Source organism: Scyliorhinus torazame, chromosome 1, assembly GCF_047496885.1.
Source record: "Scyliorhinus torazame isolate Kashiwa2021f chromosome 1, sScyTor2.1, whole genome shotgun sequence".
In the NCBI taxonomy this organism is placed as follows: Eukaryota; Metazoa; Chordata; class Chondrichthyes; order Carcharhiniformes; family Scyliorhinidae; genus Scyliorhinus; species Scyliorhinus torazame.
The window spans coordinates 417,018,101-417,036,023 of record NC_092707.1 but is presented as its reverse complement, the minus strand read 5'-3'; the positions used below and the strand labels follow the sequence as shown (position 1 = coordinate 417,036,023).

The 17,923-nt window shown below is 48.8% G+C and overlaps 1 protein-coding gene across 1 annotated transcript in view; it reads right to left on the bottom strand.

Moving 5' to 3' along the window:
• Positions 1 to 4,747: 4,747 nt before the first annotated feature.
• The window catches only part of LOC140428612 (uncharacterized), a 42,087-nt gene continuing 28,911 nt past the window's right edge, over positions 4,748 to 17,923 (bottom strand). Inside the window, exons 4-5 of the mRNA XM_072515274.1 lie at positions 11,469 to 11,581; positions 4,748 to 4,978 (exon numbers count right to left, since the gene is read on the bottom strand). Coding sequence (XP_072371375.1) covers positions 11,479 to 11,581 — 103 coding nt within the window. The 3' untranslated portion in view covers positions 4,748 to 4,978; positions 11,469 to 11,478. The remainder of the gene's footprint in view (positions 4,979 to 11,468; positions 11,582 to 17,923) is intronic.

Here is a 17,923-nt window from a genome sequence, read left to right as displayed (position 1 = left end):
GGGAGGGGGGTTCCTGCACCGGGGGGGGACTCCGATGGGGTCTGGCCCGCGGTCGGTGCCCACCGATCGGCGGGCTGGCCTCTCTGAAGGAGGACCTCCTTTCCTCCGCCACCCCGCAAGATCCATCCGCCATATTCTTGCGGGGCGGCCGCGGGGAGGACGGCGACTGCGCATGCGCGGATGACGTCATTTACGCGTCGCCGGCCGTGTCATTTATGCGGCGTCGCTTTTACGCGGCACCGCTCCTAGCCCCCTGGGGGCGGGAGGATAGGGAGCTGGGAACAGCCTCCAACGCCGAACACTCCGGTTTTCACTCTGGTGTCGTCACTTAGTCTCCCGATGGGAGAATTGCGCCCTAGGAATTAGAACCAAAGTCCATTTTCCTCCAAATGTGTATATATCCTGTCCCTCAGTATCTTTTCCAAAAGCATCCCCACCACTGATTTCAGACTCACCGGCCTATAATTTGTCCCTTGTTATGGGCGAGGCTTTTCAGAACCCCAAGATGTACCCCAACGTCTCCCTTTAATGTATTTGTTGCTTTTCCTAGCACACGGCTTGTTCCCTAGGTGTGGGATTACAATTATGGACACGTGGGTTTTGAAACACTAAACACTGTTTATTCCATGAACGCAGCTTAACATCTTAAATAAACATTGGCCCTCTTAACACCCCTTACTTCAAAGATAACTCCTTAAAATGTTGCTTCAAACTTCCAAGAGACTTAACACCTTTAAACAAAATCACATCAGGTTAAAGGCTTCACTATTATCAGTTTAAATCACCCAAATTATCCAGAAATAATCTTTCATGGCAGAGATCCAGCTCACTGCAAAACACAGACACTCCCAAGCTCTTTTCCAACAAACTACAAAACTAAACTGCAAAATGGCTGACCTGACCTCAGCTCCACCCACTCTCTGACATCACTGTTTTCTTAAAGGTATATTGTTTAAACATCCATGTCTTAAAGGTACTCTTACATGACACCCTGCTTCCTTTCTTAAACAAGGGAAAATTGGCTATTCTCCAGTCCTTTGGAACCTCGCCTGTGATCAAAGAGGATGTGAAGATATCTGTTAAGCCCCAGCTATTTCTCCCCTCGCCTCCCACAGTAACCTGGGATAGATCCCACCCGGCCCCGGGGACTTGTCCACCTTAATGCAATTTAGGATATTCCAAATTTCCTCCTTTGATATATTGACGCTCCCAAGAGAGTTCACAAACCTATCCCTGAACTCAACATCCGTCATGTCCTTCTCCCTGGTGAATACCGTTACAAATAACTCATTCAGGATTTCACCCACTTCCTGTGGTTCCACGCATAACTTCCTTCCATTGTCCCTGAGTGGGCCCACTCTTTCTCTTGCTGCCTTCTTGCTCCTAATATATGCATAAAGAATGTGGAAACCCCCAGTGAAGATTGTTTAGAAGATGCATCCCCCAGATATGATTGTGTATCTACCCGTTGGAGGATTTCATGATGGAATTTGAAACTATTTGCTGGTGGGTGTTTTTGTTGGTTGTACCAATCACACCATGAAAATAAAATAGTAATTTTATTGTTTTGCATTGAATCTTATTTGCTAGTCGCCCGATCACTTCTGCAATTGGTCTTCGGATTGTGGCCTGGGTTTTCCACTCTGAGTCCGAAATTTCCTGCCAGAGGGTCAATATACCTTTAAACTGTCCGTCACATTATTGCCCCCCCCCCCCCACGGCGATGGGGCCGAAAAATTTACCCACCCCAGTCTTTTAACCTTGTTGGGACTGTCGCTTATGTGTTTGAGGAAGATTCAGGGTCCCAGCACGCCTTCCGGCAGCACTCCAATGAGGATAAGAGTGAAGCTTGTCCAAGAGATTTTCATGAGGAACTTTGTGGAAAGGTTTTGAGAAGTCCAGCATTGACATGAGAGCAGTTCCATCTCTGCGATTGAAGCGAGATGTTTTGTGACTGTTTTGTGAGGGTTACTGTGATATGATTGAGATAGAGGCGAGGTTGGAATGGACAGTGGGCTGAATATTAATGGAGACTTGCTTCGATCTGTCTACTTGACTGGTACCCTGTTCACCTGCCCAACTATCATTGGGGACATTACCCGATCCGGTTTGCCATCTGACTGAGCCCAGATTTGGAGAGGGGAGGGGAAAAGGAAGGAGATTACAGAGGGAGGGAAGTAGGATGGTGTGTGAGAGACCAGGAGGAGAGAAGGGTGGCGGGGTGGCGGGGGGGTGATCATAGCAGGGGGTGAGGGAAGAGGAGGGTTGGCAGGGGGGCAGGGTGGGGGAGGAGGGAGGGTGGGAGGGGAGGGGGGCAGGCAGGGTGGGGGAGGGTTGGGGGGGGCAGGGTGGGGAGGGAGGGAGGGGAGGAGGGATTAGGGAGGCCCTTTTCCCTCACTGAGGTTACAGACCTGGGGTGTTGTTCTGTGGCTGGAGAGGTCGACAGCATCTGCTCCGTGTCGAGAGGACAGTGCCCAAAAGGAGAACTGGGCTAAACCACTGAGAGTAACTGGGAGAGGCCACATCCACAAACTAACCACAGAGCAGCCGAACGTAAGGTAGATCAGGCCAGGAGCAGCAGTATTTTGTGATGGGGTAGTGGTATTAAGGCTGGACTAGTAACTCAGAGACCCAGGGTAATGGCCTGCGAGCCGGATTCAAATCCCATCAAGGCAGATGGCGAAATTTGAATTCAATAGAAAAAATTTGGAATCAGTCTCATGATCACCATGAAACCATTGCTGATTGTTATAAAAAAAAACCATAGAATCATAGAATCATAGAAGTTTACAGCATGGAAACAGGCCCTTCGGCCCAACCAGTCCATGCCGCCCAGTTTTTTACCATTAAGCTAGTCCCAGTTGCCCGCACTTGGCCCATAACCCTCTATACCCATCTTACCCATGTAACCATCTAAATGCTTTTTGAAAGACACAATTGTACCCGCTTCTACTACTACCTCTGGCAGCCCATTCCAGACACTCACTACCCTCTGAGTGAAGAAATTGCCCCTCTGGGCCCTTCTGAATCTCTCCCCTCTCACCTTAAACCTATGCCCTCTAGTTTTAGACTCCCCTACCTTTGGGAAAAGATGTTGACTATCTACCTTATCTATGCCCCTCATTATTTTATAGACCTCTATAAGATCACCCCTAAGCCTCCTACGCTCCAGGGAAAAAAGTCCCAGTCTATCCAGCCTCTCCTTATAACTCAAACCATCAAGTCCCGGCAACATCCTAGTAAATCTTTTCTGCACTCTTTCTAGTTTAATAATATCCTTTCTATAATAGGGTGACCAGAACTGCACACAGTATTCCAAGTGTGGCCGTACCAATGTCTTGTACAACTTCAACAAGACGTCCCAACTCCTATATTCAATGTTCTGACCAATGAAACCAAGCATGCCGAATGCCTTCTTCACCACCCTGTCCACCTGCGACTCCACCTTCAAGGAGCTATGAACCTGTACTCCTAGATCTCTTTGTTCTATAACTCTCCCCAACGCCATACCATTAACTGAGTAGGTCCTGGCCTGATTCGATCTGCCAAAATGCATCACCTCACATTTATCTAAATTAAACTCCATCTGCCATTCGTCGGCCCACTGGCCTAATTGATCAAGATCCCGTTGCAATCCTAGATAACCTTCTTCACTATCCACTGTGCCACCAATCTTGGTGTCATCTGCAAACTTACTAACCATGCCTCCTAAATTCTCATCCAAATCATTAATATAAATCACAAATAACAGTGGACCCAGCACCGATCCCTGAGGCACACCACTGGTCACAGGCCTCCAGTTTGAAAAACAACCCTCTACAACCACCCTCTGCCTTCTGTCGTCCAGCCAATTTTGAATCCAATTGGCAACCTCACCCTGGATCCCGTGAGCTTTAACCTTCTGCAACAACCTACCATGCGGTACCTTGTCAAAGGCTTTGCTAAAGTTTGATGGTTTTAATGGTTTCATTGTCATCATCAGACTTAATTCCTGATTTTTATTGAATTCAAATTTCACCATGTGCAGTGGGGTCCCCAGAGCATTCCCCTGGGTCTCTGGTTTACTAGTCCAGTGACAATACCACTAACCCTCCGCCTCCCTTTACTGCTGAGTAAGTGCCGCGTGACAGCACTGTTGCTGACTCCTTCCATCACTTTGCTGATGATGGAGAGTAGACGGATGGGGGGGTAATTGGCTGGGTTGGATTTGTCCTGTTTCTTGTGTACAGGACACACCTGGGCAATTTCCCACATTGCCGGGTAGATGTCAGTGTTGTAGCTGCACTGGAACAGCTTGGCTAGGGGTGCGGGATGTTCTGGGAGCACAAGTCTTCAGTACTATTGCCAGGATATTGTCAGGGCCCACAGCCTTTGCAGTATCCAGCGCCTTCTGGACATCACGTGGAGTGAATCGTATTGGCTGAAGACTGACGTCCGTGATGCTGGGGACCTCCGGTTGAGATCAGTACCACAGTGACCCAGTTTTATTTCTTTTAACATTTTCTGAGTACGTATTACTACAAGACACTCAGAATCGTCCCGAGTTTGTGATTTCAATGAGAGTTTTGGATGGTCCCCAGTGTGGGGTAATCACCCATCAGACGTTCCAACATCCAGGCATTTACACGGGTGGGTGTTCGAGGGGATTGGTACCCGGCGCATCTTTGATGCTGAGCAGCTCAGAGTTTGACTGGACATTGTTGAGAATTATTAGAGAGAGCTCAGAATGGAAACAAATAAGACAATATCATTGGTGAATCAGGAGTGTTTATACACAACAGGATATCGTATCAACACAGAACCAGGGCCTGGGAGTGTCCAGAAATATTTAATCACTAAATACATCATGTCGCTCTCAGTTATTGTTGCCGTGTACTCTCCTCTCATTCACCTTCGGATGTAGCAGTTTGGATTATCTTGGTCTCTGAGGATTAGTCCAAATTACAAGGCCTTTTAAAAAATCTGGATCGATGCAGATCTGTGAAAACAAGAGAGGGGATTATTTTTCAGCAAGTCCTTCGTAATTGACACGTCATAACTGTTCAAACATGTGTCAGGTCTGCCCAGACACATGCGAGACTATCGGTGCAGGGTTGTTCATGCAGGAATGGTCACTCCTGTCTGGTCAGTGTGTGTGCTGAATGTTGCCCGCAAGTTGCTTGAACTTCACCTTCAGAGAGCTACACTGGGTGTCAGCAATTTACTCATTCTCTGTAGACAAGCTAATTCTTTCTTTTCTCATGTCCGCTCCTCTTTAAATTCTAGCCCCCCCCCCCCCCTCCGCAAACCTTCCCGCACTTCTGTCAAAGTCCCCCTTTTCCCTCTTTCTCAACATCTTCCTCTCGCTCTACATTGGAATATTGCGCACAATTCTGGTCGCCACACTACCAGAAGGATGTGGAGGCTTTGGAGAGGGTGCAGAGGAGGTTTACCAGGATGTTGCCTGGTATGGAGGGTGTTAGCTCTGGAGAGGCTGAATAGACTCGGACTGTTTTCATTAGAAAGACGGAGGTTGAGGGGTGACCTGATAGAGGCCTACAAGATTATGAGGGGCATGGATAGAGTGGATGGGCAGGCACTCTTTCCCAGGGTGGAGGGGTCAGTCACCAGGGGGCATAGGATTAACGTCCATGGGGCAAGGTTTAGAGGAGATGTGCGAGGCAGGTTTTTTACACAGAGGGTGGTGAGTGCCTGGAACGCGTTGCCAGGGGAGGCTGTGGAAACAGATACATTAACGGCGTTCAAAAGGCATCTTGACAAACACATGGATGGGACGGGGATAGAGGGACACGGCACAAGGAAGTGCTGAGGGATTTGGCCAAGGTTGGTGTCATGACCGGTACGGGCTTGGAGGGCCGAAGGGCCTGTTCCTGTGCTGTATTGTTCTTTGTTCTATCCCAACCCTTCTCTCTGAACCACTCTTTATTAATCTCTCATATGTCCTTCTCTCAGCTTTAGATTTTTTCCTGGGCCTTTCCCTTTCCCTCTCCCTCTGATTCTATCCCTCTATAATCAGCCGAATGCCCTTTCTAAAGTTTGGAAAACAGAACCAAAATCTACAATAGGTGTCTAACTAGGATCCTGTCAATTATTTTTCTCACATTCACACAGTGCAGCCTATTCTATAAAAGTGTGCAATAAAAATTGATGTCCACGTATATTGTGAAATTTGTCCTATTTTTCAAAGTTATTTGAAGAAAATCTAGATCTATAAATGTTCAAAGCTGGAGAAAAATATCCCATTGTTACAGCTGATTAATTGACATTGGGGTATAGCAAACAATAAATATAGGTCCAAATCACCACTCTCGATAGCAATATCCGACCTCGGGTGACTGTCTGTGCGGAGTCTGCACATTCTCCCCGTGTCTGCGTGGGTTTCCTCCGGGTGCTCCGGTTTCCTCCCACAGTCCAAAGACGTGCAGGTTAGGTGGATTGGCCATGATCAATTGCCCTTAGTGTTCAAATATAAGGTTAGGTGGGGTTACGAGGATAGGGTGGAGGTGTGGGCTTGGGTGGGGTGCTCTTTCCAAGGACCGACGCAGACTTGATGGGCCGAATGGCCTCCTTCTGCACTGTAAGGGTTGTCTGATTCTCTAACACAGAAGTGAACAAGCAGGCACTGCCAGCAATCAGACCAATGGCCTTTGTTGCAGGGAGATTGGAGGGGATTGGAAAATAAAGAGGTCTTGCTAGAATTGTACGGGGTGTTGGGGAGACCACCTCTGGAACAGAGTGCGGTTTTGGTCTCCACACTGAGAAGATATATTTGTATTGGAGATGGTGGGGTGAAGGTTCAGTCGATTGGTCCCTGGGGTGAGGGGATTGTCCTCTGACCAGAGGTTGAACAAATGGACCTATTTTCTCTGGAGATTGAAAGAATGAGAGGTGATCTGATCGAAACGTATAAAATTCTGTCGGAGCTCGATAAGACAGACACGAGAGATTGTATCTGCTGCTGGGGGAATCCTAAAACACAGGGGCCACAGTCTCAGGTTTAGAAGCTGAACATTTAGAACAGTTCTTATGTCCAGGTTTTTGTCGGAAATGTGATCACAGAATTATGAAATTTGTATTATAGCAATGTTTAACTTTCTTTAAATTCTTAATTTGGAGATTAGAATTTTCAGGTACTAACTTAAAAAATGAGAAAGCAATTTTGAGCGATCTCAGTGGTCAGAACACAATTAGAGAAAATCAGGTAAAGTCACCACAGTCCCAGATGACCATAGGTTGCTTTCCCCTTTGAGGGGGGGAGCTGACTGGTGGTGATTTAACCCGAGGGTCACCACACCTCAGGCGAGGGGCAAGGTTTAGAAGGGGGGGTCTCCGTGAATCACCTCAGACGGTACGGGAATTGAACCTGTGTGCTGGCCTCGCTCTACATCATGAACCAGCTGTCCAGCCAACTGAGCTAAACCGACTTGGTCTTGTGTCAATTATCATCCCACAGCGCAGAAGGAGGCCATTCAGCCCATCGAATCTGCACCAACTCTCTAAAAGAGCTCCCTACCTAGGCCCAGTCCCTATCCCTGTAATCTGCGCATCCCTGGACACTGATGGGTCAATTTAGCGTGGTCAATCCACCTAATAATAACAAAAAAGCCCCTAGTCGCCACATTCCGGCGCCTGTCCGGGTACACAGAGGGAGAATTCAGAATGTCCAATTCACCTAACAGCACATCTTTCAGGACTTGTGGGAGGAAACCGGAGCACCCGGGGGAAACCCACGCAGACACGGGGAGAACGTGCAGACTCCGCACAGACAGTGACCCAGCCGGGAATCGAACCTGGGACCCTGGAGCTGTGAAGCGACAGTGCTGACCACTGTGCCACCGTGCTACCCCTGCTGATTGTGCTCCTGTGAAGCTCCTTGAGGTGCTTTTGTGATATGTTCCAGTGGTAGGATGCTGTTGTTTTGAGCTTTAAATGCTTCCACAGCTTAAAATATTCCTTATTGTTGAGGTTCGCAATTGAGTTACTCCCAATTTACACTGACCTATGATCAGCGTCTGACCCAGACACAGTTCCTGCCTGGCTAAACCCATCTCTTAGACTCTCGCTGTTCATGGGGAATTGTGTTTCACTCAAATTAGTTGCCATGGTTCCTTACACAACAGGACTGGCCGTGCTCAGAAATACTTCATTGACTAAAGTGATTTGGAACGTGCTGAGGTGGTGTGGGTGAAACCCAGGCACTCAGCGCGTCCACGTGACTCGGGGACAAGAGAGACATTCCTGTTATTGAGCAGGTGCAATGAGTCCTGTTGCTCGACATGCGCCTGGGACGGAAAATGGCTCCAATATCAGGAATGAAAGGCACAGTAAACACAACCGGGAGCGACGCCCAGTGATGGAAGTTAACGGTGTGGAAAAGTATTCGACAGGAAACGGATAGAAATTGGTTGCGATCGCAACAGAAAATGCCGGAAAATCCGGCCACGTTGGCAACAGTTTTTTTGTTGTCCAAATGGAATTGCCCTCCTCCCCCTCGCAGGATTATGTTAATGTCACTTCCAAGTTTCAAGTTCTGGTCACCACATTACAGGAAGGATGTGATTGTACTGGAGGGGGTGCAGAGGGGATTCACCAGGATGTTGCCTGGGGTAGAACGTTTCAGTTATGGAGAGAGGTTGGATAGGATTGGGTTGTTTTCTCTGGAGCAGAGAAGACTGAGGGTGACCTGGTCGAGGTGGACAGGATTCTGAGGGGCATGGACAGGGGGGATAGGGAGCGTCTGAAGGGTCAGTTACAAGGAGATACAAGTTCAAGGTGAGGGGTGGGAGGTTTAGGGGGGATTGGAGGAAATACCTTTTACCCAGAGGGTGCTGAGGGTCTGGAACGCGCTGCCTGGGAGGGTGGTGACGGTCTGGAACGCGCTGCCTGGGAGGGTGGTGAGGGTCTGGGACGCGCTGCCTGGGAGGGTGGTGAGGGTCTGGAACGCACTGCCTGGGAGGGTGGTGAGGGTCTGGAACGCACTGCCTGGGAGGGTGGTGAGGGTCTGGAACCCGCTGCCTGGGAGGGTGGTGAGGGTCTGGAACGCGCTGCCTGGGAGGGTGCTGAGGGTCTGGAACGCGCTGCCTGGGAGGGTGGTGACGGTCTGGAACGCGCTGCCTGGGAGGGTGGTGAGGGTCTGGGACGCGCTGCCTGGGAGGGTGGTGAGGGTCTGGAACGCACTGCCTGGGAGGGTGGTGAGGGTCTGGAACGCGCTGCCTGGGAGGGCGGTGAGGGTCTGGAACGCGCTGCCAGGGAGGGTGGTGAGGGTCTGGAACACACTGCCTGGGAGGGTGGTGAGGGTCTGGAACGCGCTGCCTGGGAGGGTGATGAGAGTCTGGAACACACTGCCTGGGAGGGTGGTGAGGGTCTGGAACGCGCTGCCTGGGAGGGTGGTGAGGGTCTGGGACGCGCTGCCTGGGAGGGTGGTGAGGGTCTGGAACGTGCTGCCTGGGAGGGTGGTGAGGGTCTGGAACGCACTGTCTGGGAGGGTGGTGAGGGTCTGGAACGCGCTGCCTGGGAGGGTGGTGAGGGTCTGGAACGCGCTGCCTGGGAGGGTGGTGAGGGTCTGGAACGCACTGCCTGGGAGGGTGATGAGAGTCTGGAACACACTGCCTGGGAGGGTGGTGAGGGTCTGGAACGCGCTGCCTGGGAGGGTGGTGAGGGTCTGGGACGCGCTGCCTGGGAGGGTGGTGAGGGTCTGGAACGTGCTGCCTGGGAGGGTGGTGAGGGTCTGGAACGCACTGTCTGGGAGGGTGGTGAGGGTCTGGAACGCACTGCCTGGGAGGGTGGGAGAGGCGATTGCCTCACAATCTTTAAAAAGCACCTGGAGGAGTACTTGAAATGTCACAATATTCAGGGCTATGGGCCCAGTGCTGGGAAGTGGGATTAATGTAGATTTAGTCTAGTTTTCTCAGTGCAAACTTGATGGATTGATGAGCCTCTTAAGTGCTGGATGACTCTATAAACTGATAATGGGAAGGATTACCCGGGCTGATAATGTGACGCGTTGGCCCCATTACTTTGCCCTGCCCCCTGCCTCAAATAACCTGCGATCCAGAGTTAAAAAGCCAGAGGCAGAGCTGGGAATTTTCTCAGCAGCTATTCTCGCTCCACTCTGTCTCAGTCTGTGTTGGCCCCTCACTGGGTCACATCGTCATTTACAACACAACAGGAAGCCTTGGAGTTCATGTCACTTCCCCGCACAGCAATCCAGTCAGTTCCACTCCTCAGCTCGATCTCTATCATCCGGCAAGTTTATTTCCTTTTGCACTCATTGCTGTCTTGTTGCGTCACAGTGCGGCAGGAGTTTGGTGAAACAGGGAGTTAGGTGAAAGAGAGAGAAGCAGAGACAGCTGGACCTGTGAGGGGTTCATGGTTACAAGGAGACCAGGTTTGGGAGTTGAACTTTTCAGAAAGATAGACTGAAAGGAGAAGGAGGTGGTGTAGACGTGCTGGTGAAGAAAGAGATCAGTGATGTAGTGAGAAATGATATAACCACTGGTTTTTTTAAGGCGGGAACCGGACGTTCGAACCGGAGGTTTGACCCGCGGACTTCTGGGAAGGTCCCCCCCCCCCAACCAATAAATTCTGGTGGAGAGGAAACCCGAGACACTACACGTGTAGTGTCTCCCACCCACCCTCCTCCTCTAACCTAATAATAAAACCCATTGGTGTGAGGTAAGTGCCATATTATATATATATATATATATTTTAAAAAATTTATTTATTAGCCAGATCTTGGTTGAAAGTTAGAGGAATGGCAGGGAAGGGAGTGCAATGTTCCTCCTGCAGGATGTTTGAGGTGAGGGATGCCGTTAGTGTCCCTGCTGATTTTACCTGCAGGAAGTGCAGCCATCTCCAGCTCCTCCAAGACCGAGTTAGGGAACTGGAGCTGGAGTTGGAAGAACTTCGGATCATTCGGGAGGCAGAGGGGGTCATAGATAGCAGCTTCAGGGAATTAGTTACACCATAGATTGGAGATAGATGGGTAACTGTAAGGGACTGGGAAGAAGCAGTCAGTGCAGGGATCCCCTGCGGTCGTTCCCCTGAGGAACAAGTATACCGCTTTGGATACTTGTGGGGGGGGGACTTACCAGGGGTAAGCCATGGGGTACGGGCCTCTGGCACGGAGTCTGTCCCTGTTGCTCAGAAGGGAAGGGGACATTACCGCTCGCTGAATAAAACATTCTTCCTCACATTCCTCCCACATCTCCTTCCCAAGGCCTACAACCTGTGTCATGTTGTCCAGCCTTCTCTGTGGCACTTTGTCAAATCTTTCTTCAAATCCATATAGGCAGCATCCACCACATTCCCTTTATCAACCTTCTCTGTTACTTAATCAAAATATTCAGTTAGAATAGTCAAGTACAATTTTTTTTTACAATCTGTGTTCATTCCCCTTAATTAACTCAAGCCTCTTTCCAAGTGTCTGTTGATTTTTTTTTTCTTGATGATTGTTTTAGAAACCTTACCCAATGATGTTTAACTGAACGGCCTGTCGGTCCCGGATTGTCCTTTACATCCTTCCTTCAATAAGGCTGTCACATTTGCCAGTCTCCAATCCTCCGGAATCTCTCCATCGTATCTAGGGAAGTTTGGAAGATTATATCAAGCCCTCTTCCTGTCTCCACTCCCACTCCCTTTAACAACCAAGTATAAAAGCTATCTGACCCAGGTGACTTACCACTCTATGTGTAACCTTTGCAGCATGTTTACCCTCTCAATTTTCACCCCATCCATTACCTCCACAACCTCCGCTTCTCATATTTTGTCTGATTCTTCTTCATTTGTAAAGATTGATAAAAATTAGTCAATAAATAATCTCGTTGTGTCCCTGTCCCTCTGAATATCTTAACACCCTCCTTGCCCTGAATTAAACTACAAGTGTAGCTGGTTTAATAGCTAGTTTAGTCATTGAACAAACAGAACATGGTTGTTGTATCATTGAACTTACAGCACGGTTAGTCACGTTATTGATTGAACAATCCATGTTTGTGATTTAACTGAAATTAGAATAACATCATGAAGCTGCCAGTGCAGAATAATGCAGAGACTGTGAGCAATAGATTCAACCTTTCTGATGTTTAACTGGGGGAAGTTCTGTTTATCGACGACAGTCGCGCGTGCGTGGTCGACGTGGCGCTGGTCGGGGGCCGTTGAAAGAGGCCCCACGGCGAATCTCCGCGGTCAACTGGCTGAGTTCCTGCTGCCGTGCTTCACGTTTGGTTCCACCCGGTGGGAACTTGGCGTCGAGGCTGCGGGGGCTGTCCTGGTGGGGGGGGGGGGGGGGGGGCGGGGGGGATCAGTCTCCGGAGGGGCCTCCACAAGGACCGGGGGCGATCGGGGGCCACCGATCGGTGGATGCGCGCGATCTGGGGGGGGGGGGGGGGGCGACCTTCTTCAGTGCCGGCCTGCTGTGTGGGTCGGCCATGCCGCGCGGGGACGGCGTGGAAACGGCGTGGACATGCAGCCGGAGGTGCAGCTGCGTGGAGCACTCCGACGCCGTGCTAGCCCCCTGTGGGCCACAGAATCGCTGGGCCAAGCGGCGTTTACGCCGGCGTCAACGCTTAGCCGCATTTTCAGAGAATCCCGTCCAATGTTTCCATTGCTATCGATGGAAATTCCCATTGAAGCCACCCCACGCTGCTGGGAAACCCACGTTTGGTGGGATCAGAGATTCCTACTGCCAGAGAACGTCCGGAGAATTCACACCCACGGCCACAGGTTCCCCTTTGCGAACCTCGAACGTTGACACCTCAAACACTCTTCATAAATTATTAAACAGGGTTTCTCTTTCAGAAATCTATGTTAATATTGTCTGTACCCATCATTGTTTTAAATAGCCTGAAATAACCTTCTTAATAATGGATTCCATCAATTTTCCGAAAGCAGCTATTAAATTAACCTTCTATATTTTTCTTCTTCCTCCCTTTCTCGTTTCTCGATGTCACATCAGAGATTTTCCAATCCACTGGGATCCTTCCAGAATTGAAGGAATTTTGGAAGATTATAACCAATGTATCCACCATCTCTGCAGTCACTTCTTTTAAAACTTCTTTAAAACCCAAAATATATGGGCCATCTGATCCTGGAGACTTTAGGTCCAATAGTTTTCCCAGCACCTTTTCCCCGTGATGGTGATTGCTTTAAGACCCTCCCTCCTGATAACATCTCAATATTCACGTATCTGTGGGACGTTTCCTAAATCCTGCTGCAGTTGAAAAGTCACAAAATACCCACCAACACTGCCAGCATTTCCATGATCAATTCCTCAGACTCAGGGAATCACTGCACCGTGCTCGACACGCAACAATGCGAGTACATTTTACAAAGAACAGTACAGCACAGGAACAGGCCCTTTGTCCCTCCAAGCCCGTGCCCGATCGTGATGCCTGTCTGAACTAATACCTTCTGCACGTCCGGGGTCCATATCCCTCATATTCATATTCCCATATTCATGTATTTGTCAAGATGCCTTTTAACGGTCGCTTATCGTATCTGTTTCCACCACAATCTCCGGCAACGAGTTCCATTCACCCACTACCCCCTCCAGCCTGGCCTGTTTTATGGCAGTATCAGCAGCTCCCCATTGGTGTCTGGTGGGATCCTCCAGTCCCACCGACGTCGCGGGTGTTTTATATGGTTTTCCTGCCCCACCGGCAGGAACTCTCTGCGGGCGAGTAAACGCCACCCAGTGGGTAAAGTCGGTGAAGGATAACTGGATTGCACTGCATCGGTTTTGGGAGGGGGCTGGGTGCTGAGCTACTGAAATCAGAATACCCACAGTACAGAAGGATTCGGCCCATTGAATCTGCACCAACCTCTGGAAGGGACCTACCTAGGCCCACTCACCCACCCTATCTCAATAGTCCCTTGGCCTAACCTGCACATCTTTGGACTGTGGGGGAAACCGGAGCACCCGGAGGAAACCCACGTCCACACGGGGAGGACGTGCAGACTCCGCACAGACAGTGACCCAAGGTCGGAATCGTACCCGGGGTCCCTGGTGCTGTGAGGCAGCAGTGCTAACCCCTGTGCCACTGTGCCGCCCTGGCACTGTGAGGCAGAAGTGCTAACCCCTGTGCTCCCATGCTGCCTGCACTGATCCAGACTTGCCCCACTGTTCTTTTTGTCCCTTGCTCTGCCCATTTTCCACTCTGATCATGGATACTGGGTCTAAAGGTGAATTCGGAACCTACAGAGGTCCTGCCTTATCTTGGGGCTCCTTGGAAACACCAGCCCCATCTATAACCTGATATCAACCCTGATATTCTGACAGCGTCATGTTGGATCACATGATAGCTGATCATGTGATGTTTACAAATGTTGTTGCCTCTCTCACCCTATCAGCTTGGCCTTTGGTGTGAAGTCCAAGTTGGTTTGGAGGTGATCTCTCCGGATTGGCTAATTTAGTCCCACTCGCTGCTCTTCCCCTATAACCCGGAAAATGATCATTCCGCAAGTACGGTCTCATTACATTTCGAAAGATCCTCTGGAATCTGATTTCACAAATCCCACAGTCAGTCATTTTAAATCTGTCAACTCTCGTTACCAACGCATTAGTTGTCTGTCCCTGGCCTGTGCACATCACTGGGAGGGTCTGCAATTATTATCCATCCTTAATTGCTATGGCCGGAGGATATGGTTTCTTCCACTTGTTCATTATTATAAACACTGCAATTTGACTTCCTTTTAACCTTCTCTGCTTTCTGTAGAACAATTGCAATCTCCACGCCACCAAGGTTCTCTCGGGCCATTGTGACAAATCTCTTCCCCAAGGCTTCGATATCCCACCTGAATTGTGCCCAATCGGAGAATCCCTGCAGAACAGAGCGAGACCATTTGGCCCATCGGGTCTGCAGCCACCCTCCGAAAGGAGGTACACGATTCTCCACTTGAAGGTCCACTCAATGGATTGTGGATGTGCTTCATCGCTTTCTTACTTTGCAGTCAACACCCTATTTTCAAAGCGAAATACCACCTATGCTTTTTTAACCGTCTTATCAATTTGCCCGACAACCTTCAAACATTTGTAAGTATGCACCCCGACTTTATTCTACTTTTGAAACAGCTTCAAAACAGTATATAATAAGTACCAATCAGCTTGTATTTCCATTAGCCAATTACATAGCCCATTTACCCTGTCCATTTGATAACGTGTAACACACTGTTCTCCTACTACTTTATCCAATGCCTTTTGGAAGTCCTAAATATACAACATCGACTACATCACCGTCATTGACCCTCTCTATTTCTTCATCAAAGAATGCACTCAAGATAAAGTGGATACAGTGGTTAGGAAGGCGTATGGTATACTTGTCTTTATTAGCCAAGGCATAGAGTTTAAGAGCAAGGAGGTGATGCCTAAAATGTTGGTTGGGCCACAGCTAGAGTATTGTGGGCAGTTCTGGAATCCACATTACAGGAGGGATGTGATAGCTCTGGAAAGGATGCAGAGGAGATTTACCCGGATGCTGCCCGGGCTGGAGAGTGTTCGTTATGAACAGAGATTGGATAGACTGGGGGTGTTTTCTTTGGAGCAGAGGAGACCGAGGGGGACATGACTGAGATGGATAAAATTATGAGGGGCATAGAGTAGACAGGAAGAAACTTTTCCCCTTGGTGGAGGGGTCAATGACCAGGGGGCAGAGATTTAAGGTGAGGGGCAGGAGGGTCAGAGGGGATGTGAGGAAAATCCTTTTTACCCAGAGGGGGGTGGGAGTCTGGAACTCGCTGCCTGAAAGGGGGGTGGAGGCAGAGACCCTCAGCACATTGAAGAAGTATTTAGATGTGCGCTTGCCCAGGGCAGACACGGCTATGGACCAAGTGCTGGGAAATGGGATTAGAATAGTCAGGTGGTTGTTTCTATTTTTAGAAATTTAGAGTACCCAATTCATTTCTCCAATAAGAGGCAATTTTGCGTGGCCAATCCACCTAGCCTGCACATCTTTGGGTTGTGGGGGTGAGACCCATGCAGACACGGGGAGAATGTGTAAACTCCACACGGACAGTGACCCAGAGCCGGGATCGAACCTGGGACCTCGGCGCCGTGAGGCCGCAGTGCTACCCACTGTGCCACTGTGCTGCCTAGGTGGTTGTTTTTGACTGGTGCTAACGTGATGGGCTGAATGGCCTTTTCTGTGCTGTGGACCGCAATGACTCTATGATAGTAAGACATGATTTTCCTTTCCGATTGAGTGAGACAAAATCCTTGGTCAGGTTGCTGAAGGCCATGCAGAATGGTTGTTGCTGCTCCTGGAATTGTCTCGAAGTTGCAGAGCAGTGAAAATCATACCCGTTGTTCCCGGTTTGTTTGGAAGCCACTGGATTTCCGGAAAGATGTCTTTGGAGACGAGGAGAAGGCTGGGATTCAGGTGATGACCTTCATGGTGATGGAGAGGAAAGAGATAACTCAGTAGTCCCCACAGTCCGCTTTGTCTCCTTTCTTGAAGATTGTGACATCCCAGAGGTCAGCAGGAATTTCTTCTCTGTCCCAGATTTTCAGTAACAGTTGACGGAGATGGCGAATGATCTCTCCTCCAAGTTACAGCATCTCCACTGGGACCCCGTCCACTCCTCTGGCTTTTCCATTCTTCGTGTGTTGAATGGCGGCTCTGATTTCGCCACGCTTGATGTGAGTCCAAGATCATCTTAGATTGGGGAGTTGGGAGATTTCCTCAAACACGTCCTCATCTATGGATGTGTCACGGTTTTGGGGTTCTTTGTGTTAGACGTTTTAGTTACCATTGTATGAAGCGTCAAAAGTCCTGTTCCTTTTCACCAAACACCATTTATTTCACTTCCACAGCCTCTGCACAAAACTCTAACAACGCACCACCTGACACAGGGGCCACCTGGAGCCCCTTTACATATCAGTGTCAATCATTGGATACTTAACATAAATGAGACAACTAATTGCAATGCCTCTTAATGCATTACTTAACTCTTAACCCATTACTTAACAGTCTCCCCTTCCTTGGAGAAAAAAAATAATTAGGTGAAAACAAAATTTCAAGAAATGCCCCCTTCTTTTTTTTTCTGGAAGAAAAAAAACCAACTCACAGAAACAAGCACCCTTCATTAACAATATCCAAAAGTTAAATTTCTGTCAATATCTGAGATATATAAAAGGCCACATCCACCGCCTCTACAAAGCTTAACGTCTCAGCAGCCAAAGTGCTTTTGACCACTTTCCTTATTTTCTTGGTTTCCGACACAAGAGGGCAACATTTACCATTGTTCCCCAAGAGGAAAATTATAAAACCTCCTGTGCTTGATTTGCATAGGACGCATCACTACAAACTATGAGTTTCAAGTGCCTAAGTTCACCTAAAACCGGGAACCTCAAAACACACTCCTGCATTTTTAGTTTAGCCAAACGCTTCATTTGCTCTTATTATGTCTTCCACTTTGGGGTCATTCACTTTGTACTCAACTCTAAGACATCAAAACTCACGTCCGGTCTAGTCTGTCTACCTAGCCAGTTCAGTTGCCCAATTAAACTTTGCAGTTGCTCTTTTTCCATCTTTGAGACCATTACGTCTTTTTGTGAAACCCGGCCACGATTAATTGCTATTGGGCTGATGCTTTCCAAATAAGATTGCTGATTAAAGTTGCCCCTAACTTAGTCTGTCCGATTTCCTGTCCAATATATTTAAATGCACTGAAGCCTGACTTCCACCCCTGAATTCTTTCCGCAAACCAGAGATTACAATAGCTTCAAAATCACTAGTCCCGCCCCACAAAAATAATTTGACACGCATCATAAAGATGCCAGAAAGGTTTCCTTTATAGTGCCAGTAAAACATTGCAGGATCTGCTTTTAACTGGCAACAGCCTAACATTAACAAAACTGACCTTACCGAAAAATACCAGACTCTAGCTGCATCATTTAATCCAGATACACATTTGTTCAACTTCTAGAGTA